General features: G+C 60.8%; 2 protein-coding genes across 3 annotated transcripts in view; both read right to left on the bottom strand.

The window, feature by feature from the left end:
- Positions 1-415: 415 nt before the first annotated feature.
- Positions 416-8,625, bottom strand: FAAP100 (FA core complex associated protein 100). Its single transcript, XM_059828201.1, has 9 exons — positions 8,461-8,625; positions 7,367-7,485; positions 6,089-7,053; positions 4,731-4,881; positions 3,262-4,052; positions 2,700-2,836; positions 1,266-1,382; positions 679-765; positions 416-541 (listed from the first exon to the last, which is right to left on the bottom strand). Exons 1-9 carry the CDS (start codon positions 8,623-8,625, stop codon positions 416-418), a joined length of 2,658 nt encoding a protein of 885 aa, XP_059684184.1.
- Positions 8,626-12,422: 3,797 nt separating this feature from the next.
- The window catches only part of NPLOC4 (NPL4 homolog, ubiquitin recognition factor), a 29,232-nt gene continuing 17,361 nt past the window's right edge, over positions 12,423-24,293 (bottom strand). For both annotated transcript variants that reach the window (XM_059828109.1, XM_059828108.1), the window contains exons 13-17: positions 17,320-17,391; positions 15,395-15,490; positions 14,259-14,375; positions 13,121-13,223; positions 12,423-12,718 (exon numbers count right to left, since the gene is read on the bottom strand). In XM_059828109.1, coding sequence (XP_059684092.1) covers positions 12,561-12,718; positions 13,121-13,223; positions 14,259-14,375; positions 15,395-15,490; positions 17,320-17,391 — 546 coding nt within the window. In that variant the 3' untranslated portion in view covers positions 12,423-12,560. The remainder of the gene's footprint in view (positions 12,719-13,120; positions 13,224-14,258; positions 14,376-15,394; positions 15,491-17,319; positions 17,392-24,293) is intronic.

Genomic DNA, 24,293 nt, shown 5'->3' with positions numbered 1-24,293 from the left:
GGGCACAGCCCACAGCCGGCACGGCGCCGGGAGAGCGCTAAACTACCACGGCTAGAACGATCCACAAGACAGCATGGCTCCGGGGGCTGCCCGCCGGCGTGGCCGGGCTTGGGGGGGCGGCAGGGCCGGGCCGAGCCAGCCCAGAAGCCCCCGCTCTGCCACCGGACGGCTCTTGGAGAGACGCCGCCGGAGCCCCGTAACCCTCCGGTGCTGCCGACAACACGACCACGAAACACGCACACACACACATCCCCCCACCCAGACCACCGCCGCGGCATCCCTGCCCTCGCCGCCAGCCCTCCCGCCCGGGCCCGCTCCTCCTCCGGTGGGGGTCTCTCCCCGCTGCTGGCCCGGTGGGCACCCACCCCGGCCCGCGGGGCTCGGGGCCCCCGGGGCACACTGGCCGCCCCCCTGCTCACAGGAGAACAAGGCTGGGGTTGCGGAGCTGCCTGTAGATGTGCAGGAGCTTCTCTGCCGTCGCGGCTCCCTCCTCGCCGAGGGGCGGCTGGTCACGCAGGGTCTGCGCCTCCTTCAGCAGCATCTGCGCAAGGAGATGGAGGTTGAGAGACACACGTCGGCTCGGGGCTGCGGCGGCAGGTCCCGACGGCATGCACCCCATGGGGAGGGAACTGGGGCGCAGTGGGTGCCCACCACGCCTGGCACGGGCTTGCGGCTCACCTCGTGGTTGGCCTGGATCTGGCGCAGGTACTGCATGCGGAGGTCGGGGGGTCCGGAGCCCTGTGCCGCCTGCTCCAGCACCAGCGCCTGCGGGGAGCAGAAAGCTCTGCTGGGGTGGGCACCGGGAGAGCCGGCTGCGGCAGCACCCAGCCCCGGGGAGCCCCGACACGGCACCGGGCAGAATGCAGGTCTCCACCTGGCAGCCACGCTGCCCTGCTTTCCCCAGCCTGGCACCATGCTTGCCGGCACCGAAGCACCTCCGGGAAGGCTGCCAGCCCCCACGTGCCACAGGGGCCCCGCTCTGTTTAGCTGCCAAACTGACCGGGGCCGTTCCCGGGGCAGACAGCAGGCACCTCCCGGCGCTCCGTGGCCCAAATGCCCAGAGCCAAGGCCGGGGCTCGGGAAGGGAGCGGGGTCCGTGATGGCTCCCAATGCCGGGCTGGTCTACCACACGGTGGTGCCAGAGAAACCCTCCCAGAGCACCCAGCTGTGGCCCCAGGCTTTGGCACAGGGGTTTTGGCTTGCTTAGGGTCCCCCCTGCCCTCCAGGGCCACGGCTGCTGGGGCCAGCGGCACGGCCCCGCGTACCTGGATGCGCCGGATGACGGCGTGGTGCATCCTGCACATGTCGGCCAGGGTGGGGCTCTCCATCAGGATCTCCACGGCCTGGATGGGGCCCGCTGGGCTGAGGTCGTTCATGGCCACCTGGGACAGGCAGCACATCCTCACTGCAATCATTGCCGGGCAGGAGAGGGGGCGAGGGCGGCCTCAGGACCCCTCCCCATGGGCACAGGGCTCCCCAAGAGGCTCTCCGCCCCCATCCCTACTCCCCGCATCCCCCCAACCCATTTGCCCTCCAGCCTGGTACAGGCAAACGCAGCAGAGATGCTGCCAGCCCGGCTGGGTGCATCAGACCCCTTGCCCAGCCACTCTGAGCAGCATTTGCCCCTGGCCCCGCCCCGGTGGCCATCAGGCCCCAGGAGAGCGCTCGCCCGCTCCTCCAACCCGGCTGGGAGTGGTGGCAGAGGTGGGTACCGCAGCCAGGAGAGTGGCCGCCAGTCTTGCCCGGTGCCGCTGAGGGCGAGTGGATGCCCGTTCCCTGACGGGACGCAGGCTGCCACCCGACGGGATTTAATCCGTCAGGCTTAGCCCAAGCAGAATTAATGCTGTCGCTAATCACATCGGCAATATTAGTGCTCTCAAGCGTGAATCAACCTGAGCCAGGTCGTTGCCAGCACGCAGGCGGCAGGGCCCCTCGGCACAGGGTCAACCAGCTGCAGTGGGAGAGCCGGGCAGCAATCAGCATTTCTCCTTTGTGCTTAGAAGGGGATTTTCACGTTAAAGGGGGACGAGCTGCAGCAGATCAGATTTACACCCCAATCCAGCTACGTCTTCCCCTCACTTTGCAGAGCCAGCCAAAGCAGCAGGGAAAGCCCATTTCTTCCTACAGCTGAGCCCGACACCAGGTCGGGGCACGGCGAGTATCTGACGTTACTGCAACTCAGTGGGGCTGGGCAAGAGATGGGCAGGAGCAGGAGCCACACCACCCCAGCGGAAAGGCAGCAGCAAAGAGCACCCAAAAGGATCCTGAGGATCAGCAAAGGGATGCTGGGAGGGGAGTGGGCATCTGCATTTGCCCTCACAAAGCCAGCGTGCCGTGCCGGGACACAGCAGCAGCCCACTGCCCTGCCTGGCAGGGAAATGAGATCATCTGGGGGACACATACCTGCCCGGAGAGGGAGGGAAGTGGCCACAGCCTTTGGGAAGTCCCAGGTTGGCAGAAAGGGGACCAGTGACGCAGCCCATCCAGCCCAGCACACAAGCCCCAGCCCCACAGTATAGGCAACCAGCAGACCCCAAGCAGCACCCAGGCATCCAGACCCACAGAGGACAGCCTGGGGTCAGCACAGCAAGGCCATACATCACCCAGCTCCCCGGCACCAGCGAGGGGCTGCGGGACAGAGCCAGCTCCACAGGATGGGGACACGGGCAGTTTCTCTGCAGGGCTAACCCATTCCTTGCCTCTCGGACAAGCAGCTGCACCTCGCCTCCGTCCGGCGCCGCGCCGCGCACTGATGCCACCTCCCCGCTGCTCAGCGCCTCGGCCCCGGAGTTCTCAGCCAGCAGCCAGCGCAGCGTGGCGCAGCTCAGTGGGATATCTGGGGACGAAAGGAGAGAAAGCAGAGCTTGTGACGCTGCTGAACGTCCTCCCTGCGGCTCAGCAGCCCCACTCAGGCTGGAGCGACGCAGGATGGAGTGGCGTGTGCCTGGTGCAGCCCCTGCGAGGCCAAGGCTGACGCGGGGGCCATTCCCCTCTCTGCTGAGACAAGCTGAGCTCGGGCATGCAACCGCCATTGCGTCCACGTGGCAGCCTCATGGGCAGACACGTGCTGGGGTGGTGACTGCGCGGGGTCACGCAGCCCTCCTTGCCCAAGGAAGGGGCTGGTGGCCGCCCCAGCCTGCATGCACGGGCTGTGACAGTGCCATCCGGCCCCTCCTGGGATGGCCACAAGCCGGGATTCAAGCGCCTGTCCCCAGGGAGATACCTCAGGAGCTCCCAGGATGCTCCTCTCCAGGGACCCACCTGAGCTGGAGGTTTTCAGCGCGTTTTTCAGCAGCTCCGAGGACACCCTGATGGATGCTGCCGAGGGGGGCAGGTTTCTCTCTCCCGGGGTGTGCGGCAGCTCGCCGGCTTTCGCCCCCTCAGGCTCAGTCTGCTCCCGGGACACTTTGAGGAAGGTCTCCACAGGGTCTGGGGGGGCAGGGGGGGCAGCCGCCAGCGGGGAGGCATCTGGCCCAGGGGGGCTGCTCTCAAAACGGAGGCACTGGAGCATGTCAATGGTGCATTCGCTGAGGGGCAGGCAGATCCCCTCTCTGTCCGGTGAGAGGATGGGCGAGTCGTCCGGCAGGAGGTCGTCCAGGGCCTCGGAGGAGTCGGAGCCGCTGCCCAAAATATCCCGTAAACTGTAGTAGAGGGCACAGGAGATGGTCAGAGGCAGGTCCAGCTTGGCATCCGCAGCGGAGCTGAGGGGCAGCGTCAGCTCCCTCTTGTTCCCAGGGAGGAGCTGGTCGATGGGGAAGGTGAAGGTGGTGGCCGAATCCACAGACTCCTCCTCTAAGGCACAAGGGCTGGCCAGGAGCTGAACGCAGAGGGTCCAGCCCTCCTCCAGGCTGTACTCGCTGCAGTTCTCCAGCAGACAGGAGATGGTGACGGTATCTTGGAGCAGGAGGCAGCTCCAGTTGGCAGTGACAGTGCAAGCAATGGGCTTCTGGCCTTCTTGGCTGGACAGCAAAGCCGCGCTCACATTCATCACCTGGTTCAGGCTGGCCAGGGCTCGGTTCTTCTGGTCCACCGCCTTCTTCAGGAAGGAAACCCTGCAAGGACAAAGCATCGCCGCTGAAATAGCAAGAGGGACGGCAGCCGGGACGCCGGGTCAGTGACGGGAGCATGGCAGAGGCCAGCACCAAAGGCTGCTGCAGGAAGGGCACTGCGCCGTGGCGGCAGATGAGCCAAGCAGCCCCTGGCATGAGCCCGGCGCCCTGAGTCACCCCAGGAACTCCCCGGCTCCCTCTCCAAGGCAGATAGGAACCATGCTGCCTGCGGGGCCACTCTGCCCACGAGGCCAATCAGCTGAGCTGACCCTGAGGAGCAGCTCCGGCCAGCCAGACCCCGGGAATCCCCCTGTGAAAAGAGAGGGACTTGTCCACGTCCCCTCCCCACACGCAGATGGCCGCAGAGGCCAGAGGCATGCGCCTGCCCTGCCTGTTACTGCGGACTTGGCAAGCATGGCAGGGCGTCTGGGAGCGCCTGGCACCCTGCCTCTCCCACCTTCTGCCGCCGAGGCTGTAAACACCAGCCCGCCCGCAGTGCCTATCGAGGTCGGGGGGGGCTTCCCAGCCAGGCTCCTGCACTCCGCAAAGGTAAACGTTGGCGTGGTTACTGCCAGAGACCTCACAGCCGATGCACAAAAGCCCCGCTCGGCGCTCATAAACCTGGCAGCTCGCAGAGTAAAAGCACGAGCACGCGGCACTGAGCAGCCCTCTGCCCTTTACCTTTCCGAGGTGTTGCCTATTCCGGACAGCAGCTCCTTAATCCTCCGTCCGGCCTCGGCGGGTGTCAGCTCCACATCAGCGTCCTCGGGGCTGCATAAGTCACAGGTCATGAGGCGGCCCTTGGCAGACAAGGCCAGCAGCTCCGATTCACCTACGGGCAGAGATGTGGACAGGTCAGACAACGAGGGGCAGCGGGGGGGCCGGGAAGGCAGCCGGGGCTTCCCTGATGGCTGTGGGGGTGGATGCAGTGGGACGGGGGAGCACACGACAGCACTGCCTGCCCCAAGACAGCGGGAGCTGGAGGTATCGCCTCCGTCTGCAGAGGGGTACGACGGAGACAGGACACGGACCACGACAGCATGCCCACCACGCACACAGCTCCCTGAGAAGGGGTGGCCCCACGGAAGGGAAATGCCACCCCTCCTGCCTGTCCTGTCCCTGCAGCTCCTGCTCGCTGACAGCCCCGCTGCCCCAGCCATGCTTCCCGGAGCTGGACGCCCCCAAGCCAAGGCCAGCAGCAGCTGGGGGAGGTGCTGGGGGGGGGCCGCAGCGCCCCAGGAGACAGCGCTGCCATGCAGGGTCCCCGGCGGCGAGACGCATGCAGCTCCGCAGGCAGTGAGCGGGGCCAGATGCAGGCAGGGCTGCCTGCCTTGCTCTCGCCTGGTTGCCCCAGGACCCTCTCCTCGCTCGCCTGCCTGTTCTGGCCCCGTTTGCTCCTCGTGCTGCCCCACGCAAGGGGCTCAGCTATGGCTACGAGATGCTTTCCCCCCCATCTAGGCCCTCTGCTCCCTTCCTCCACTTCTGAGGGCGAGCACCGCACCTTGCTCTGTGCCCAGGCCATGGTCAGGCACTGCATGCTGCCCTTGCTGGAGGGGAGCGGTTAGCACCCAAGCTGTGGGGCTGGAGAGAGCAGTGCGTGCAGGCTCCGAGCGGCCACGCAGGAGCCCCCAGTCCGGACAGCGGCACGCCTGAACCCCCTTTCTGGAGTGAGCACCATCCCAGCTCGCTCAGGGCTCCCCGCAGGCTGCCCTCCGCACGGGGAGCCCAAAGGGGCAGGCAGGGCTGCTGCGAACATCCCGTGGGAACCTGTGCGGACCGGCCGCTTCCTGCGATGCCGAGCAGAGAGGAACCGCGAGCGGGCGGGGAAGAGCCGGAGCTGTGAGAACGCCTCGCGTTCAGCCCGAGTCGGCATGCTCGACAGAAACGACTTACAAAAACGAGGGGAGTCAACAAGAACAGATGGAGGACGGAGCCCAATCTGGACTGTAAGGAGGGGTGGAGACGTACGGGCTGGAATAGGCAGCTATCCTGCCCCGCTCCACCCCAAGACCCAGCGCACGCCCCGCTGCCGGCAGTACCTTCTGACGCCCGAGAAGACAAGGAAAGAGCCACAACGCTACAGATACTTAAACTGGCCGGAGACAGGACGGGAGGCAGGACACCGGCACAGCTCTCCGCGTCCTCAGGGTCAGAGGAATCGCCAACCCAGTCCAGGTCGACGGCGGAGATGTCCGAGTGTGTGCTGTAATACATCCGGCTGCCGCTGCCGCAGGCGGCGCAGAGAATGGGCCCACGCAAGTAGTACTCCCTGAGCTCCGGCACCGTCGCCTCCTCCCTCTGATCTGCCTTGACGGCCACCATCTTCCCGTAGTGGCCCACGGCCACCACGCAGTCACAACCAGCGTCTCCGAAGAGCTGCTCGTCCTCGGCATCCTCCGCTGCCCTCCGCTCCGTTCTCAAGGCCCCAATGAAGACGATAGGCTCTTCCAAATGATGGAGGATCTTCACGGGGGAGTCTTGGTTTGAAACGTCATGGCAGCCGTCGACAGCTGGCAAAGAGCTGAGGGCCTTCAGTGGCACGGAGCAGAGCTGTCCGTCCGGGAAGCCGCAGAGGATCATAGGAGACTCCAGCATGGCAGCATCGATCCCGAAGAGCAGGCTGAAGAGGGGCTCTTCCAGCACGAAGCCCCCTGAGCACCACAGCCCCTCCCCGGACCCCATGGTGCCTGGGGAGGATGCGCAGCACAGGACGGGCAGGAAGTGGGAGGGCGGGCCGTCCCCCTCGTCCTGGGGCTGGGGGCCGGGGCAGAAGCCCACCTCGCTGACCTGCCGATATGGGGGACTCTCCTGCTCGGGGTGCGGAAGCTCGTGCAGTTTCATCCACCATTTGCTGTGAGCCTGGGACAAGGTGATGACGAAGTTGTTGAGCAGAGTGAACATGCACAGACTGGAGTCTGGGAAGATGCAGGCATCCGAGTCCACAGGGAAGACGCCGGAAGGGCAATTGCTTTCTTGGCCGTCACCATCCGTCTGCTCCATTAACCTTCAAGCAAACAGGGAAGAGGTCTCAGCCAAGCCGTGGGGCGAAGCCAGCGCTTCCCTTGGCCGCCTCTTACCCTGGCCCTCGGAAACAGGCTCCCTGCAGCACAGCTTTTAGCATCTGCTGCAAGAGCGGTGATCTGGAGAGAGCCAGAGCTTCAAAACGCGTAATGCTTCCCGTGCCTGAGGGAGGACGGGCAGGGACAGGGCAGCGGCGGAAGCCCAACGCATGACCCCAGCCGCGAGAAGCAGCCCCGGGACTCCAGGGCTAATGGCACGGGGCTGGCTTGTGTCCCCAGGGGTGACAGCCAGCTCACCTGCTCTGCTGGTCCAGGGAGACGCAGTAAATGCCGCTGTGGGCACAGAGGATGTAGAGCTGCCGGGGCTGGGGCAGCAGCTCCACATGCCACACCTGGTCGGGGCACCGGTACACAGCCTGGGTGGAAAAGCAAAAAGAAATGTCACCTTCCTACGGCACCCAGAGGGGTGGTGGGGACAGGGCTGCTCGCCGCAGGTGCGAGTGCCAAGGGAGCCACGGTGCCCACGCTGCCAGGCTGGGCAGAGCCCTGCTCACCCGTGCGGGGTAAAGAAAGAAACGGCTCGTTGGGCAACACTCCCTCCCAGGCAACCCCAACACAACTGCAAATTAAAGTGGTTATTTCCTGCAAACGGAGATTATAAGCAATTTCCAGGAATAAATCTATTCCTGGGGAGCACCGCAGCTTGCAGACCCAGCTGGGCTTTCCTGGGCGAGGGGCAGCCGCCCTCGGTGAACAGCGGCAGGGGGTCGGGAGAATGGCTGCATGTAACGACGCAGCCCGTCGCTCCCGCTCCCAAAGGGGAAGGAAAATAGCGATCAGAAAGTCGGTATGTGATCTACTTTCCCGAGAAGGAGTGCAGTGTAGGAGGCAAATCCTGATATTACAGCGATGGCTTTCTTAGAAATGATAATAAGAACAAATTAAAAAAAGAAGCCATGTATAACTCAACACGACGACTGCTGTTAGTCACAGCAAAGACAATGGCGAAACCCTTTGTAGGTGAGAAATGAAAGAGACATCACTTCGCTCAGGGAGTAAAAAAAACCTTTCTGGTTTAATTAAATGTTTGTCTTGCAAGTTTAAGAGAGGGGCCATGCGGCAGCACCCCCCACCCCCCGAAGGGGCCTTGGAGCCGGGTAAGGGGGTCTGGTGCTGCTCCTGAGGTTAGTTTGCAGATGAGGAACTCCGACGGAGGGACCCCAGGAAGGACTCTGGCCCCAGACTGCGTGACCGGTGAAAGGGGACATGACTGGTGTCCCTGCCACCTTCGCCCTGTCCCTGGACACCGGCCCCGCGGGACACTGGCCCCAGAGCACCCTCCCGGCACAGGGGACGCGGGACGAAGCCCCTCGCCCTGCCAGGCCGCTCACCTTCAGCACCTTCCCCTCCTGGTCGTAGACGTAGACGAACTCGCTGCCGTTGGAGAGGTAGATCTCGTTCTCGTGGCACAGCACCCGGGGCTTGCCCGCCACCAGCCCCCCCACCGGGCAGCAGAAGCCGGCCAGGTAGTCCACCCTGTGGCCCACGTGTGCCATGGTGCCGGGAGGGGCGCGGTGCCAGCCTGGGGGTGCGGGGACGGGGGTCAGCGCTGGGGGGGTCACCCACGCTCAAGCAGGCACCGAGGGGGAAGGGGATGGGGCCCCTCCGTGAGCACCCTGGGTGCAGGCTGAGCCTGGTGGCCCCCCCCCAGGGCCACTGACAGCCCCAGGCGCGCGGTGATCCAGCCCCCCCCAGCCCTGACTGAGCCCCACACCGCAGGCCCAACCCCATGCCCGCCCCCCATACTGCAGGCCTAGACCCTCATCCCCCCCCAGGCCCAGCCCCACAACCCCATCCCCCCGCAAACATCAACCCCCAACCCCCTAGTCCCCATCCCAGCCCCCCCCATTCCCACAGCCCCCAGACCCGCCCCGCAGGCCCAGCCCCCACCGCCCGACCCCCCCAAACTCTCCCCTCAGCCCCCCCAGCCCGCCCCACACCTCGGCCCCCCACCTGCTCCGCCCCCCCGGGCTCTCTCGCTCCCCCCTCCACCCCACACTTCACAACCCCCCGCCCCCCCTCCCCCCGTCATCGCCTCCCGGTGGGACTGCGGGTACCGGGCGGGGGGCGCGGGCGGCTTCGCTTTACGGCTGCGCGGCGGCCGCCGCAATGGGCGGGGAGTTTACGACAGGCCGTAAAGCCTCGATGGGCGGCCCTAGGCTGGAGGGGCGGGGAGGGGTCGCACCCCCCGGGGTCGGTACCGGGAGGACTCGGGGGGGTGAGGGCCCGCCCCGGGGGCGCAGAGAGGAGCGAGGCGATGCTGGCGGTTGAGGCTTTATTAATGGCGAGCGGGGGCTGGGTTGGGGCCCCCCCCGGGGGGGCAGAGGCCTGCCCCGCAGCACAGGCCTGCTCCTGCCCCACGGCTGCCCCGTGGGTGCGGGCACGACCCCGCCGCTGGGTTGGGCCCCTCCCCAGCTTGACTGAGGGCCCTCAGGCTGATGCCCGCCGTGCTGGGCCCCCCTCGGTGCCGGGGCCGGTACTGGGGCGGCTACTGCGGGGTGTTGGGGGGCCTGCGGGCGGGCTGGGGCAGCCCCCGGCGGCGCGGGGGGGCTCCGGGGCCGCGGGCCCGGCTCAGCTGGTCCACGAAGGCCTCCACCTCGGCGAAGCGTGCCGACAGCCGCCCCAGCTGCTCCTTCAGGGCGCTGAAGTCCCGGTACAGATCGTCCAGGGCCCCCGACAGCGACCGGATCCTGCCCGGGGGAGAGGGGTGAGGGCGCAGGACCCCCGCCAAGCCCCCCCCCACCCACCAAGGGGCATCGCCGGCCCCCGCCGCCCCCTCACCTCCCGTAGTCGGGCAGCACAGTCTGGTGGTCGAAGAGCAGCAGGTTCCTCATCTGGGAGGTGATGGCGAACTTCCAGTTGTCCAGCACCAGCGTCAGGTTGGCGCAGCCCTTCACCGGCGTTCTCTCGGCTGCGGGGATCCGAGGGGACAGGCTGGCCGGGGCAGGACCCCGAGCGGCCCCAGGAGCCCGGCCGCGGGCAGGACCCCAGCACCCTTCTGGCCCCACACCCGGGGGCAGCTGCCTGCCGTCAGGCCGGCGTCGGGCAGGGAAGCTCTGGCCTTGCCGGTATCCCAGCACCGGCAGCTCCTGCGCGGCGGGGAGGGGGTCCCGAGCGGCGGGGGGTTACCGTCTGCTCCGTGGTCCCACGCCACCGGCCGCCGCTTCACCTTAGCGGCGCAGCCCAGAGCCGCGAGGAGCAGGAGGGGCAGAAGTCGCGACATGGCGCTGCTGCGGGAGAGCGCGGTGAGAAAGGCCCCGGCCAGCTCCTGGCTGCAGGCAGGAGGGAGCCAGGGCACCGCGTCCCCAACGGCCCCGGCACAGGGACCCCGAGGCTGGGTGGCTGTGGGGTGTCGCGGCCCTGACGGCCAGGCTGGGCACGTGGGACCTGGTGCCGTCAGAGCCCCTTCTGCCTCCTACCTGCGCTGAGGTCCCAGCCGGCGCGGACAAGGCAGCCGCTTGCCGGGCTCGGCTCCCCCGGCTCTGGCTCCGTGTGGCTCCTGCCTTCCTTTTTCAACGCGCTGGTCTGGCGCCGGGCCCGGCCGCACGCGGCTCCGGCGCTGATTGCAAACAGACTGCCCGGCTGCAGCAGAGCCACGGGTAGGGGACGGTGTGTTGAGTGGCCGGTGATGGGGCGCAGGGTTCCCCCAGGAGAGCTGAGTGTCCCGGCACGGCGCAGCCCCCACGCGGCTAACGGAGCGCAGGAGGCATGGCGCTGGCTCTCGTTTCAGGTGCTTTTATTCAACGTTACTCGCAGACCCTACGCCCGGGTCAGTCCAGTCCAGGCACCGCACACCGCTGCAACCCCAAACACCAACAAACCGAGGGGAAAAGCAAACTGCAGCCCACGAGCCCTGCAGCGGGGCCGGGCGGCTGCTCCACTAACGCCGGCGGGACGAAGCTTTCGGCAGTGCCCAGGCAGGTGCTCGCCAGCAGCAGCGAGGGGCAAGGGAGGCCGTCAGGCACACGGGTGCCGGGGGTCCCTGCCACGCTGCCCACCCTGTGATGCATGCACAGGGTCCCTGCTTGCCCCACTGCCCGGCTGGAGAAGTCAGGGGCAATGCTGTCCTGGCACAGGAGGGGGCCTCACGCCTGCCTCCTACGAGGAGGGCACGGGGCAGTGCTGGAGCCACTGCCCCGGGGGTTTAACTAAGGCCCAAACCCGCAGCACCAGGGCATGGGGGTCTCCAGGATGGGGCAGGGGGTCAGAGGCCCTGCAAGAGGAGGACTGAGCCCCCGGGGCACCGCAAGCATCTACCTGCCCCCTCCCCAGCCAGGGTCTAAAGGGGGGAACGAGCAGCAAGAGGGCGGCCTGACCCCCAGCTCCGGCTCCGCACCGGGGAGTACGCGCTCAGAAGGGATGTGGGCACGGGCGAAGGCGCCAGCTGGGGGGGCAGCTCTCTGGCAGTGCCGGGGCACGCGGGAGGCGAGGTGGGTGCTGAGTTAACGTGGCTCCCCCCACACGGCCTCGCTCCAGAGGAGGGGATGAGCTGCTGTGCAAGGCGCCTCGCACCTTCCCCGGGAACCGAACTGCTCTCTGCGGGGTGAGACGGCACACGGGGCAGGGGACACACTGCTCCCGCAGCCCCCGTGGTGAACGGGCAGGATGCGGGGTGCACCCAACCGGCAGCCAAACACACGCCAGCCCCGGCGCACACAGCCGGGTGCCGAAGCATCTCTGGCGCACGAGAGAGAGCAAGCGCGGCTCGGCACTGTACGTGCCGTGGGAGCGGTGCCAAGCCCAGAGCTGGCACATGCCCACCCCTTGCCCGGTGCCAAGGGGGGGCCCGTCCTGCTCCGGGAGCGCTGCCAGCGTGCGGGGCCCAGCCTGGCAGAGCTGCCGTCTGGCCCAGCACTGTTAACAGTCGTCTGCTCGCCCTGCCTGGGTCGTTTAGCGTGAAAGCTGTCAGCACCCGGGCACCCACGGCTGGCGGCAGCAACCCACGCAGGCAGGGAAAGGGGAGCAAAGCTGCAGGCAGAGAGATGCCACGGCCTCCCTGTCACCTCCGCTATGCCGGGAGGCTGCTTTGGGCAGGCAAGCGGGCAGGGAGGGAGGGGCCCTGGTTGGCCACAGCCCCCCCGAGCCCCCAGCGCTCACCCAGGAGCAGGCTAGGATAGCAGCTGCGGGTGGCGGGGGGAGAGCCCAGCCCCGCTAGGCGCAGGCTGAAGTTAAGCGTTGGTTTCCCAGGCTGGGGGCCAGCGTCAAAATAAAGCCAGGGCGCTTGGCTCCTGCTGCGACTATGCGGCTGCCCCTGAAAGGGAGCGAGGAGTAACTGGGGAGGGCTGGAGCCACCCCAGCCCCTGCCCGGCTCCACACCCTGGGGTGCCTGATGGCGGGAAGCGGAAGGGAGGACGGGGAAGGGAGAAGCACCACTCCTGCTGCTCGAGGGTTTGCTCTGTATTGGAGTCTGCCACCGCGCCGGCCGGCGTGGCTAGGTCCGGGGCAGGCTGCACATCTCGCAGTGGTCCGTGCCCGGCTGGTTCATGAAGGTGCAGTGCTGGCAGGCCCACATGGCCGCTGACACGGCGTGTGTCGAGCCACCCATGGCACCGTACTCCTGTAGTCCTGAGATCTGGACACCGACTGTGCCTGCAAGAGAAAGAGCCCAGTCAGAGCAGGGGGGGAAGTGCTGGGACCAGGCAGGTCCCCTGCCTAACCCCAGAGCAAGGTTCCTGTCCTGACCCAGGCAGGAGGGTCCCTGCCGAGATGCTGCCCTCACCCCTGAGGCTGGCACCCCGGGGAGGCTCGCAGGTGGTGGCAGATCTCAGCCCCCCACGGCTCAGCACCGCAGATCCCACATTGCAGCCCTCCAGCCCAGCCCCACTTCCCACTTGGTGCAGTGAGGATTGCTCGGGACCAAGGAATACCCTTCCTCCCGCCTGAGCCTCCAGCAGCCTCCGCGGCAGCTTGAGAGCACAGCCGCCGGCCGGCTCAGCCCAGCCCTGGCCCTAGGGACACGGGACCCCCTCCCAGAGGGACCCCTTTTCTTACTGCAGAGCTGCTCGATGGTGGCCCACTGCTCTGATTTTTTCCAGGTCTGTGCGAGCTCCTCATTCTTGGTCCTCACGGCTTCCAGCAACAAGCTGATGCTGTCCTGGAAGCCATAAGAGGGAAATCGGTGTTGGACACTCCTCCGGTGCCCAGGCTGGAGCTGTGACCAGGGAATTGCCTCCCTGCCCTCCTCCACCAGCCAGAGCAAGACAGAGCTGCGAGTCTGAGCTGCTGCCCCTTTCTACAAGGCCCGTTGAGTTGCCCCCGTGAGGTTCACCAGCAGGGAGCAAGATGCAGTTTATCCATTCTGCTCTCCCCAGCATTCAGACGTACCCCTAAAACCCAAATGCTTCCTTTTCCTCTTCTTAGAGGAGATTATCACCTAACCAGGCTGCAGCTGACCGCTGCGCTGCCCCGTGTGGGAGAGCATGCCGGCACCGCGGGCTGAGCCTGACTCCCGGGGCTGCAAACCCACTGTGCCAGAGCGTGCTGGCACCCGGTCCCGGCCACGCACGCAGCCCCGGCCTGATCTCCAGCTGCCCAGCGTCAGCCCGGCTGCCCCACACATGCGCAGTCCTCGGCACGCTCGAAGCCTCTGGCAAACACATGGCCCTTTCCGCTGGCGTGCTGCTTACACCAGGAAGGTCCGGCGGTGCAGATGTGAACCCAGGGCCTGGGCAGCCGCCAAGCCCCCAGCGCCCGGCCAAGAGAGGCAGAGCTGTATAGCCAGGAAGTCGTTGGCCTCACCGAGATTTGGGGGCTCTGATCTCGTTATCGTTACAACAGGAATTTCTGATTCTGAGATATTTTTAAAAATGTTTCCAGCTCTCAGAGCTGCAGCCAAGTTGGCTCTGTCCGGTCTGTGACCGTGCTAACAACCACCACCCGCTCAGTGCTCTGAGCAGCGTGTTGAGAGCTCTTGGCCTAGTCGGGGGCTTTGGTTTCAATTTTTAAACCCTCTGCGACAGCTCAGCCTGGAAGAAGAGGCGTTGGGCCAGCTGCACGGCCTGCCCTGCACAGGCACCCAGCCGGGGGACGTGCCCAGGGGTGGCAGGCTGGGTCGCTTGGTCCCGGGAGGAGCTCAGGGCCCCGGGGACGGCGACGCTGACACGACCCTTTCCTCCTCCCCATTACGTACCCGCAGGGGCATGACCTCGTTCGTGACCAGGAAGAGGAGCAGATGGAAATCGGAAATGATGTCTAGGAAAACGGAGGAAGTATTTTGGGACAGGTACGTGGCCAAGCTGTGGAAGTCCTAGAGAGAGGGGACAGTAATAAAGAGAAGTCACTTCCCCCCCCAGGCAATACCTTTATTTTCCTATCTGCATCCACTAACACAGAGCGTAACATTCCTGTCTCTTTTGGGCATCGGCTGCAATCTGCAGAGGTCCTCCCAAAATCAGATGCCAGGCTGGCTGACTGAGTTGCAGCTAACAACTTGCAAAGAAAAGGATCTTTGAGCCCACACTAGCTCCCCTATCCGAGCACCTGGACAACCCCAGCATGTACAGAGCTGGAGACCCGGGAGATGCTGAGCAGAGGCCAGTCAGCTGGCCTCCTTCCCCGTCCTCTTCACTTTCTCTGCTCTTGAACCCAGGGTGTCCTCAGAAACGAGGACCAAAGCTGTCGCTGAACAGCTGACCTCTCCCGCTCTGCCGACAGAGCCACAAAGGGCAGCAACCCTTCTCTCATGATGACTTCTGGAGGAAGTCTCTGACATCTTTGGCACGGCCTCCTTACAGAAACGAGCTGTTGCTGCTTTAAAGCAACTCGAGCCTTCTGCACGCTGGCAACACCCAGCGAGAGCCTCGAGCTGTCGGGCAGCTGCCTCTGCTCAACACTATGGGCCTCTTGCAGTAAAAGGTCTCTGCATTTTAAAAATCAGTCCAGGAAGAGAAGTCAGCCCTCTCAGAGCTGAAGCAACAACCCTCGTCCCGCTCCTGTCTGCAGGGAGAAGTGGGTGCTGTGCTGCCACCATGGGGCTGGAGCCCCCCCCCCGACCTCGTTGGTGCTGCCTGGGAGGCGTCAGCCCCGGCACAAAGCACGGAGCCGCGGTCCCCACCACGGAGCAGGCGAGGAGCAAGGCATCCAGCCAGCTGATTGGCATGCAGACGCTGCTCCGTGCAGGAAGGTGTTTGGCAAGCGCTGGACTGAACCGCAAAGGGGTGATTTAAGGGCACAATGGCAGCCGTCCCTTTGCGGATATTAGTAAGTGCAAGGGAGGCAGGCAACCAATCGGTATGAAACACAGCTTTGGTACGAATCACTCCTTACCTGAGTTTCTCCCAGCACATCACGGTTCTCGATGGGGAATGGATTTTGAGAAATAGAAAAAGTGTAGACTGGATCCTTGGGGAAAGTTGTAGTAATCTAAAAATCCAAGAAAGGACGATCAGAGCGCTGACAGCAGGAAAGGCAAGTGGGATACGGGAAGCAAGGCTCCTGATGGGGGACGGCAGCCACGGATACACATTGGAGCTCAGCCAGGAAGACAGCAAGGCAATTACAGCAGGGATCTTCTGACGGCTTTAACATTTAAAGTGATATTCCAACCAGCACACCCCTTAGCTCCTGGCAATCGTTTCTAATGAAGCTGGAGGGAGATGTACTGAGCTCGGTCCTGACAAGAGCACAGCACGATGCCGTGGAGAGCATCCCTCTCTGCAAAGGTCACCGGGACGTGGCAGCTCCCAGCACAGCTCTGCCCCGTGCCAGGCAGCTGATGCTGGGAGTGTCACCCTAGGGGTCACCTTAACACCAAGGGGTGACAGGGGAGAGCGTGGCCCCCGCGTCTGGCCACGGGGTAGCCAGGGGACCGTACTGCTCCATTTGGGGCTGGAACGGGTCCCAAGAAAACACCTTTGCACTTCATCGAACAGAGTCACCCCATGCTCTGGGTGCACTCACCCTGCCTCCTCCCTGCACCCTGTGCCAAAGGGATGGGGAACGGGGCAACACAACGTTGTGCCCACGTTACTGAGCTCACCAGCCAGTGTTTGGGCCAGCTTCTAACATTTAAACCAGTCCTGAGTCTGGGGGATTTAAAGCTTTCGTGTCAGTCAGTGACTGCTGGGCCCTGTTGGCAAGGCCCTTCGTAAACAGAGATGCAGAAATACCTGCCAGGACAGTATTAACTGGAATAATGCTTTTTTTAAAAAAAAAAAAAAGACAAAACAAGATGCTTCAGAAATACACCTTTTCAGACTGCTCCTAAATGCATGTTCCATCAATCCGTTTTCATCTTAATTACACCCCAGGTAGCCCAGAAACAGAAGCCTTTATTACTTGAGTAATAAATATGCTCCAGCGCTGCTGACTGGCGTGGGGCGTTGGAGAGCCCCGCACAATGGGCCCGTTGTTCCGGGCACGACATTTCTCTGTGCGAGTCACACGTCCCAGCGTCAGCCTGAGTGCCGCTCTGATAAGCGATACGCACAGCAGATAGTAAACGGGGAAGAAGGACGAGCCAGTGGAAGCCTCCGGGCTGCCAGCTTCCCTGTGCCCGCAGGACACTGCCTGTGCCAGGGGCAGCTGGACCAGACCAGTCGCTCCGGGTGGATTTAATTGTTATTGGCACCACCTCTAACTCCAGTAATATCATCTGTCATCCAAATTATTTGCTTTCCTGCCTTCCACACCATAACAGTTTCCTTTCAAGCCAAAGGGCAGAGCTGTGCCCCAGTGCCTGGCAGCGCTTGCTCACGGGCAGGCAGCAGCCCTGCTCCAGCCAAACTGTGCTGCAGCGTGAACTCCCTCCCCCAAAAAAAGGCATTTCTGTACAACCAACCTGGTCTGCTGAGTCACTAAAAGGAGCTGGATTCTTAATTGCTGCTAAGAGACAGACAACTGGAGCTCTCTAATTAGCTCCCCGTGAGGCAGCGCCCGGCACATGTATCCATGGGGCTGGCTGCTTCCCCTGCTGCGTGGCTACGTGCCAGTTCAGAGCCGTGATAAGACACCAGGCAGTGCCTTCCCAGGAAGCAAGTGTGTTCCCTGGCACCACGCCGATCCCAAGGAGCACTGCAGTTACCCCAGAGCACACCAACCTCTGTGCTAGAAACGCCTGGCAGCAGAGGGAAAAGGAGAAAGAAAACCTGTCCTATGAATCACCTCCAATGCGAATTTTAGAGGTGGGTTAAGAACTTCGCTCCGCCCTGACCATCTTCTGCTGCAAGCAAACAAGTGCAACAAATACTTACATCTATGATTAGGTACTCAACCGGGAGCGGGCGAGCCAGCTGCGTGATCTCATTGCCAAACTTGTCTATGTCCTGAAAGAAGAAAAGTCTTATTACTCCTCAGCGTGGAAGTGGCGTGAAGCCTAAGGGATCCTGCCCTGGAGATGCCTGCACAGGAGCCTGGGGATCCTCAGCTCTGGCAGATCGCTAAGGCTGTAGAAAAGAACCTGCTTGTATGTGTCTGGGTGCTGCAGAGCTGCCCAATTCCCTGCAGCTCCTCAGAGCTAGAGATCTCTGTAACTCCATAAGCCAGGCCTTCTGTTTCCTCGTGAGTCAAGGGGACGTGTGGTCACAAACCACCTTGGTCTTCTCTGCCTCAGTCATCACCACCAGAGAGATGCCCGGCATTATCTAAGAAGTGTAAATGCCATTTTAGGAGCAGCACTGCCTTAAAAGGGAGGGACAGCGCCACATCTGCTTCCTCAGCCAAGGCAAACCTGACTTTCTGCAAAACCAGCCACGAGTTTCTCATCCAGCTTTCGCTTGGGAATTGGAAATCCAGGCACTTTCTCATACGCAGACCTGAAGAGCCAGCATATCACAACGCATAAACTTGTTTTGCTTTGCCAGACGAATTGAACATAAAGTTTAATTATGGAGAAAAACGGCCAGCATATGTTCATTAATCATAAAATGACAATTAGATGTGATTTATGTCAAACATGCCGAGTTCAAACACAGCTTCAGAAATAAATTCATGAGAACTGACACGTTTCATTAAAGATTCTGTAAGAGGGGGTTGTATTTTCTACCTAAATCATCACTTAACATGTTATAAATCATTCATTGAACCCCGTATAAATCATACGCCCATAATTTCCAATCAGGGACCTTACATTAAAGTTTACATTTACTGAGCTCTCAGAAGTCCCAGTGGCTGCAGGCAGACCCAGAGCCGCCGCATGCCAGCGGAGACATCACCCCGACACCTCGGTGGTTTGGGGGAGCTCGGCGAGAGGCCGTGACCCCCGCGGGGTTTTGGGCGGCATTCCTCAGGCCGAGCCAGCGAGCACCGTGCATCAGGACGAGCTGCCCACGGCTGACACCCTCCTCTCCCCAGCCGTATTTTCTCCCGGAGTATGCCACTCCCCCGCTATCAGCATTTCTCGGTTACGCTAGTATTTACACAGCACAAATATGCGGTGCGGCAGCCAGCACCCCGCTCTCACGCTCTGCTTTCCCGGTACACCCAGACGGACATCGCCCGAGCAGGCTCCGGCATGCTGCTCCCCTCCAGGCAACAGCCCCCCTTCCCGAGACCCCTCCCCAAGCATCCTCTGTCCCTAGGAACGGTTCCCTTTGTAAAAAATCTACCTTCCAGTCTTTGAAGCTCCTTTTAAAAGCAATTCCGATAAGGATCTTTTCTCCTTGAACATGACAGGTTGTTGGCCCTGTGGTTATTTCAGCAACAAGCCTGGTGGCTCGCGGCCTCAGATCTCTCTGGCTCTGACAGGAGCAGGAGGAGACGTGGAGCCTTTTCAGGGAGATCACAGGACCTGAAAGCTAACCTGCTCCTAGATCTCGGCGATACCGCAAGAGTCAGGAATCCAATCCAATCAGACCAAATCAGCTTCCCAAACACAATCCTGCCCCTGCAAGAAAGAACCTGCAACAACTCACACATAATTAGCCCATCTGGAATTCATTTTCAAATCTAATTAAGTTCTAATATGCAGAAACATTTTTCCAGCACCTGTTCGCTTTAATCTCCGCCTCTGGGGATTTCCATGTTAAATGCCTTCTTTTTAATGTCATGCTGCTGAGGCCTTCAAGACATGCACTAGGCTGTTGCTACCAAACTGGAACCTCACTTCCCCCCAAGTCAAGGACATGTCCCGACCCTGTCCCTCCCCAGAGAGAAAAGCCCCCCGCCAATGCCGGCACTTTTCTCCAACCCCCATGCACCATTTTATTAGGCAATTATGTTTTAAAGGCCTTAACCAACATCAAGCTGGGAGAATTGCTGGGAGAAAGACGTCTTCATCCTGCACTTGGCAGTCGCCGGCAGCGCCTCTCAGCACATTACTGCTGCAGCCCCGGAGCCTGAGACCCCCAAAGTCAAACGCCCACATGCTGCACGCAGCGGCAACCGCTCCAAAGGGAAGCCAGGAAGGGGTTAACGAAGGCGCAAGTATTTGGCTCCTGGACAAAAATCAAGCAGCAAGGCCTGGAGGATCTGGACAATGAATCATCCCGAAGAGTCAGGCGCTGCGATTAGAGCCTTTCAAACCACTGTTCGGAGGCAGAAGCTGCAAACAGATGAGGACAAACAGGGAAAAGGATGGCCGCGCCCACAGGGAGCGCAGCCGGCCGCGTCGCACACCTCTGCGGCACTGCAGGACGGCTGCAGCGGGAAAGGCTTCTGGGTGGCTTTGGCATTTCCGAGACAAGGCTGAGGGGAGCAGCCAAGCGAGGAGCCCGGGCAGCTGTCAGCCAGGAGGGAGGCTCCGGCTCCATGTCCCAGGGCTGGACAGCCGTTAGCATCCCATGCCGTTAGCATCCCATACCGTTACTCCTCCCCAGGGGTTCACTCTGCTGAAGGTACCGTGGAGCTGAGCAGCTGTCTGTCCCTTCTGTGTGTTAATAAAGCCCAGCCTTGCTCTTCCCTCCGCTGATTTCCAAGAGCTTTACCGGACAGTCCTGCCCCCTTGCACAGATAGAGCAGCTGACGCACAGAAACGAAGTGACTTTTCTAAGAGCAAGTGATAGGTCAGTGAGAGTTGAAACCCTTCTCAGGAGACTCCTCGTGAGCTAATCAAGCATCCTCCTCCCCAGAGCAGCTGGGACATTTAAGGCTAAGAAGGCTTTTCCAGTCCCACATGAACCATTGGTAGGAGGCCAGGCAGGGGAAGTCCCTCGCTGTTAGTGAAAACTCCCCGCAGAAGTCGCCACGCAGCCTGGCTATCGTGTTTTCCCTGCGAAGAGGATTTCAAAGCGAACGGGCGGAAGCAACGCGTGCCACACTGGGGAGAGCCTGGCGCAGAGGTCCCGTTCGGATCTAATCAAAGCAGTGCCCTGGCTCAGGGCTCTCCCGGGGCCAGATGGGACCACAGGTAACAGATGACAAGCCAAGGCCCAGACACCGCCTCAGCCGTTGTAAATGCAAAAAGCACCCGCAGGACTCTACGGGGGCAAAGGGCTCTTTCACAACACCGGTGCCATTGGAAAGGGCTTTTGTCTTACACCATCCCAAAGAAACTCGTGGGAATATTAAGGCAGCTGTAAAATGCAATTAATTGCAAGGATGACACCTTCATGTTTGCACTGAGCTGAGGCAAATACCTGTGATAAGAGACAAAGCCAGCCAGTCCCAAAATCCAATTATTCAAGTGTTTCAAAGGGTCCATAAAACACAGCAATCTCCTTCCCCTATTTGGTGGGAGGCTGAGGTGCCCATGAAGCTAAGCAGAGCACGCAGGTCTCCGGGGAGCAGTTAGGCAATGCTGCAGCACCGCGAAGTTACGGGCTCGGCAGACGGAGTGCAGGGAGCAGGCGGACAGCAGGCACAGGGTACAGGCAGCCCAACGGGAGGGATCACACCCGGCTGGGGCACTGAGCACCAGTTGCAAGCAACTTCAGCTCTGAATAATCAACCCATGGTTTGGAAGGTACATTCTTAGTGAAATCAGAATCAATACGGTTATTTTCTAGAACCAGATGGACAAAGGAAACTACTCGAGGGCAGAAGACAGGGAATGGAAAATGCCCATGTGTAATATTCAACTGGGCTCCCCCTCACCCAGCTGAGAAACAGGGTGAAGCGGCCGTTGCAACATCGTCATCTTCACCCACAAAGAGAGCGGTTACCCCGACTTGTGTGTCAGTGCCTTGACAAGGGCGACTCCTTCATGAGTTTCCTTGCACTGAACTCGCCAAGAAGCACATGCGGATTGTGCAACACTCGAATTGGAAACCGCACTGCGCTGTGATGCTTCACAGACAACCCAGGAGGCGAAGGGGGATGCTTGCTTCCTTCTGGCTAATCTTACCTGGAGAGGCATCTCAGAGCAAAGTAACTTGTGCTCATGGTCCCCAAAGCCCTTGACTTTCATGCTGGAGCAGAACTCCAGCCTTCACAAGCCAGGAAAGCAATGGCCACATGTAGAAAGCGCATACTGCCAATTCCACTGGGGTGGTTCCTCTAAGCAGCAGGGCTAGTGGCCAACATAAAGAGAATGGTAAAGAAATACAGAAATCACAAGGCTAGAGGCTCAGGAAAAACGCCTCGCCTCCTGAGGCAGGACAACGCTGGTGCCATCAGTTTTCCTATTTCCATGGAAGAAAAGCCCATCTATGCTAACACCATCGAGGTGAGTCACGTTCAGGCAGGAACAGCTGCAGCCCCAGGGGACGCGGCAGCCCCTGCTCCTACTCCACAAACACAAAACGTGGTACAAACTGTGGAAAAACAGCCTGCTGACCAAAGACAGCCGTTCCTCTCCAGGCACCTCGTCGCCTGTGCAGTGAAATCCCCAAAGCTGCAGCTCTCCTGCCCTCAGCGCAGGTTCCTCACACCCTTCCTGCGCCTGCAGCATTACCAGTCCAGATGCGTTTTTTAAACAGTCATCGCTGAAATAACAACACCTACTGCGAGCGGAGGTACAAGACATCTTCTCTGAACAACGTGACTGAAGTACAGCTGTTGGCTTACACTTCACTAGAGATGCAAACAGCAGCACCTTCTCCAATTCGCAAAGCCGAAGGTGAATCTACTGCCTCACCCTGCTGTAAACAGACACGAGAGTTCAACAGATTTTGCCTTGCATCTGGATGCATAGTTCTTCTATAAATACATCCATACTACACAAACATTGGCCTTCCGGTTCTCATCTAATTAGAATAAATTTGTATAGCTCCTTTCATCCTAAAGGGCTTTTCAAATGAATACTTGCTTATTACATAGAAATATATATATATGGACTTTTCCTCTCTACCAGTGATGGCTTCTCGGTCCGAGACGTAGTGCAGCAACTACTCAAACGTGCAGCTTTCTGCCCAAAGTTAGCTGGGGGGGGCAGCACAGAGGGGAACCCCCACATCGAGGACTGGGGAGAAAGCTGCTTGGCTCCTGCAGTTTCAGCAGAGAAAGGGGGAGCAGGACGCTGGACCACGAAGCAGCTGTTCTCTGCTGCGAGGCCAAGCACTGGACTCCGGCTCCTCATACTGCCTTTAACCAATGCTTTGACACCATTGTTGTCACCAACCCAGTAACTATGAGGTAGTGTCTCTGACCTCAAGCCTCGCACATTTAATGAGACCCCAAAGGTTTTCAAAGCCAGGAGTGACTAAGCTTTCCATTGATTTAAGAACATTCCAAAAAAATTAAGAGATCCTACAGCCAAACACGTTTAAGGCTGAAGGACAATTACACCCGCCAGCACAGTCCTCAAGCCTTTCTTGAGCACATCATGAAAAAGGCAATTACGGATAGAAGTTATAAAACATATGAAATAAGCTGCAGCCCGACCCAGTGAATCAGTGGTTCATGGAAATTTCCACAGAAGGCTGGAGCCATCAGTTAGCATTTTGTTTATCTCCCTGCTTCAGATTACAAATGGGAGTGAAGACCTTATGGGAACACCCACTGGCTTCCTGCTACTCCGAACACCCAGGGTGGCCCACATGTGGGACACAGACCTACGGGACCTCCTGCAAGGCTGCACCCTGACTGTGGCACAGCACGGGCTCCTCCGGAGCAGGACCGCAGCACGCCAGGAGATGATCTCATCTTCACATTCAGGGCCAACCCTTGCACAAGCGAGCTCCGCTGTATCTAAATCAGACCTGGCTTATCAGCTCCTAAGAGCAAGCTGTCGGCATGCTAAGGAAAAAGGCACGGATTCCATCTACCTTTCCGAGAGGGCAGATTCCTCTCAAGCACTGAATTTCACCAAGAGGTGGTCCTCATTTTCAGGTGGTGTCAAGACAAGCCTGAAGTTCAGCATTAAGGGGTGGAGGGGGAAGACGGAGTCTCACGGGCTAATTGACCCAGGCCAGCACTTCCCGGTCTCAGGTTCAGGGCATACAAGAGCATTCCGACCAGCTCCATTTCTGTTGCTGGTGCACAATACGCTCATTTCGGTTGTCCCAAATGAAGGTAGCTTTGCTTATCCTACACTCCTTAACAGACAGCTTTAATACAGGTGGCAGGAGCGCTGTAGGCTCAGCGGGCTGTGAATAGCAGACACAGACAAGAATGAGATAACTAACTTGGGTGATGGATGGCTAATTAGTTGGCAAGCAGTGCCATTAATTAATTCCTCTGTCCTTGCTCACGGGGCACCAACATACACAAGTTTGAGAAGCAGGGCTATTAGCCTCTGCAGAGATCCTGTCCCCAAGTTTCTAACTCGGCCCTGCAGATGCAGGGGAGCTGAAGATCTCCAGAACCAACTGTCAAGGGAATAATGACAGTCCATTCATCACTAACGAACTACTGAAAACTGCAGCAGACAGGTTGGCAGTGCTCTCGCATGATACTTCAAGCAAGAGTATTTTGGATCCGCTCTGGATGCATGTATCCGCCACTGCTCCTCAGGACCAGTTTTGGGAACTTACTGTCTGACCCAAGAACAGGACCGGGGCGCAGGCAGCAACCCCAGTACTAGAGAGGAAAGCCAGGGGCACACGCCGGTCCTGCCCTTGCTCCGAAAGCCTTCGCACCTTCCTTTTGTTGCAGAGAAGCACGCGCAGGGCTGTCTGTCGCTGCATGAGCTACACTATCTTTTGTTGCATCTGCTGCCCAGTTGATGCCTGTAAGCGTGTCATACACGAACGAATCCCTGGCATTGCATAAGGAGCCCACCGCTCTCACCGTGCCATTTGTGCTAGCACGCATCATATGGTTGTGCAGTGGAGGAAGCTCAGCTCAGCTGGGGATTAAAATCAACGGAGAAGCGTGGCAAATACTGCCAACAAATATGGAAGAGGAGGTG

The sequence above is a fragment of the Gavia stellata genome, chromosome 22, assembly GCF_030936135.1.
Source record: "Gavia stellata isolate bGavSte3 chromosome 22, bGavSte3.hap2, whole genome shotgun sequence".
Taxonomy (NCBI): Eukaryota; Metazoa; Chordata; class Aves; order Gaviiformes; family Gaviidae; genus Gavia; species Gavia stellata.
This window is presented reverse-complemented; position numbering and strand designations above follow the sequence as displayed.

What these genes read in the sequence shown, in the direction of transcription:
- FAAP100 (XM_059828201.1), bottom strand. Translation starts at nt 8,625, where the DNA reads ATGGCACACGTGGGCCACAGGGTGGACTACCTGGCCGGCTTCTGCTGC. An exon ending in CCGTCATCCGGCGCATCCAG is followed by an intron (nt 766 to 1,265) that starts GTACGCGGGGCC and finishes TGCTCCCCGCAG; the next exon opens with GCGCTGGTGCTGGAGCAGGC. An exon ending in AGATCCAGGCCAACCACGAG is followed by an intron (nt 542 to 678) that starts GTGAGCCGCAAG and finishes CTCCTTGCGCAG; the next exon opens with ATGCTGCTGAAGGAGGCGCA.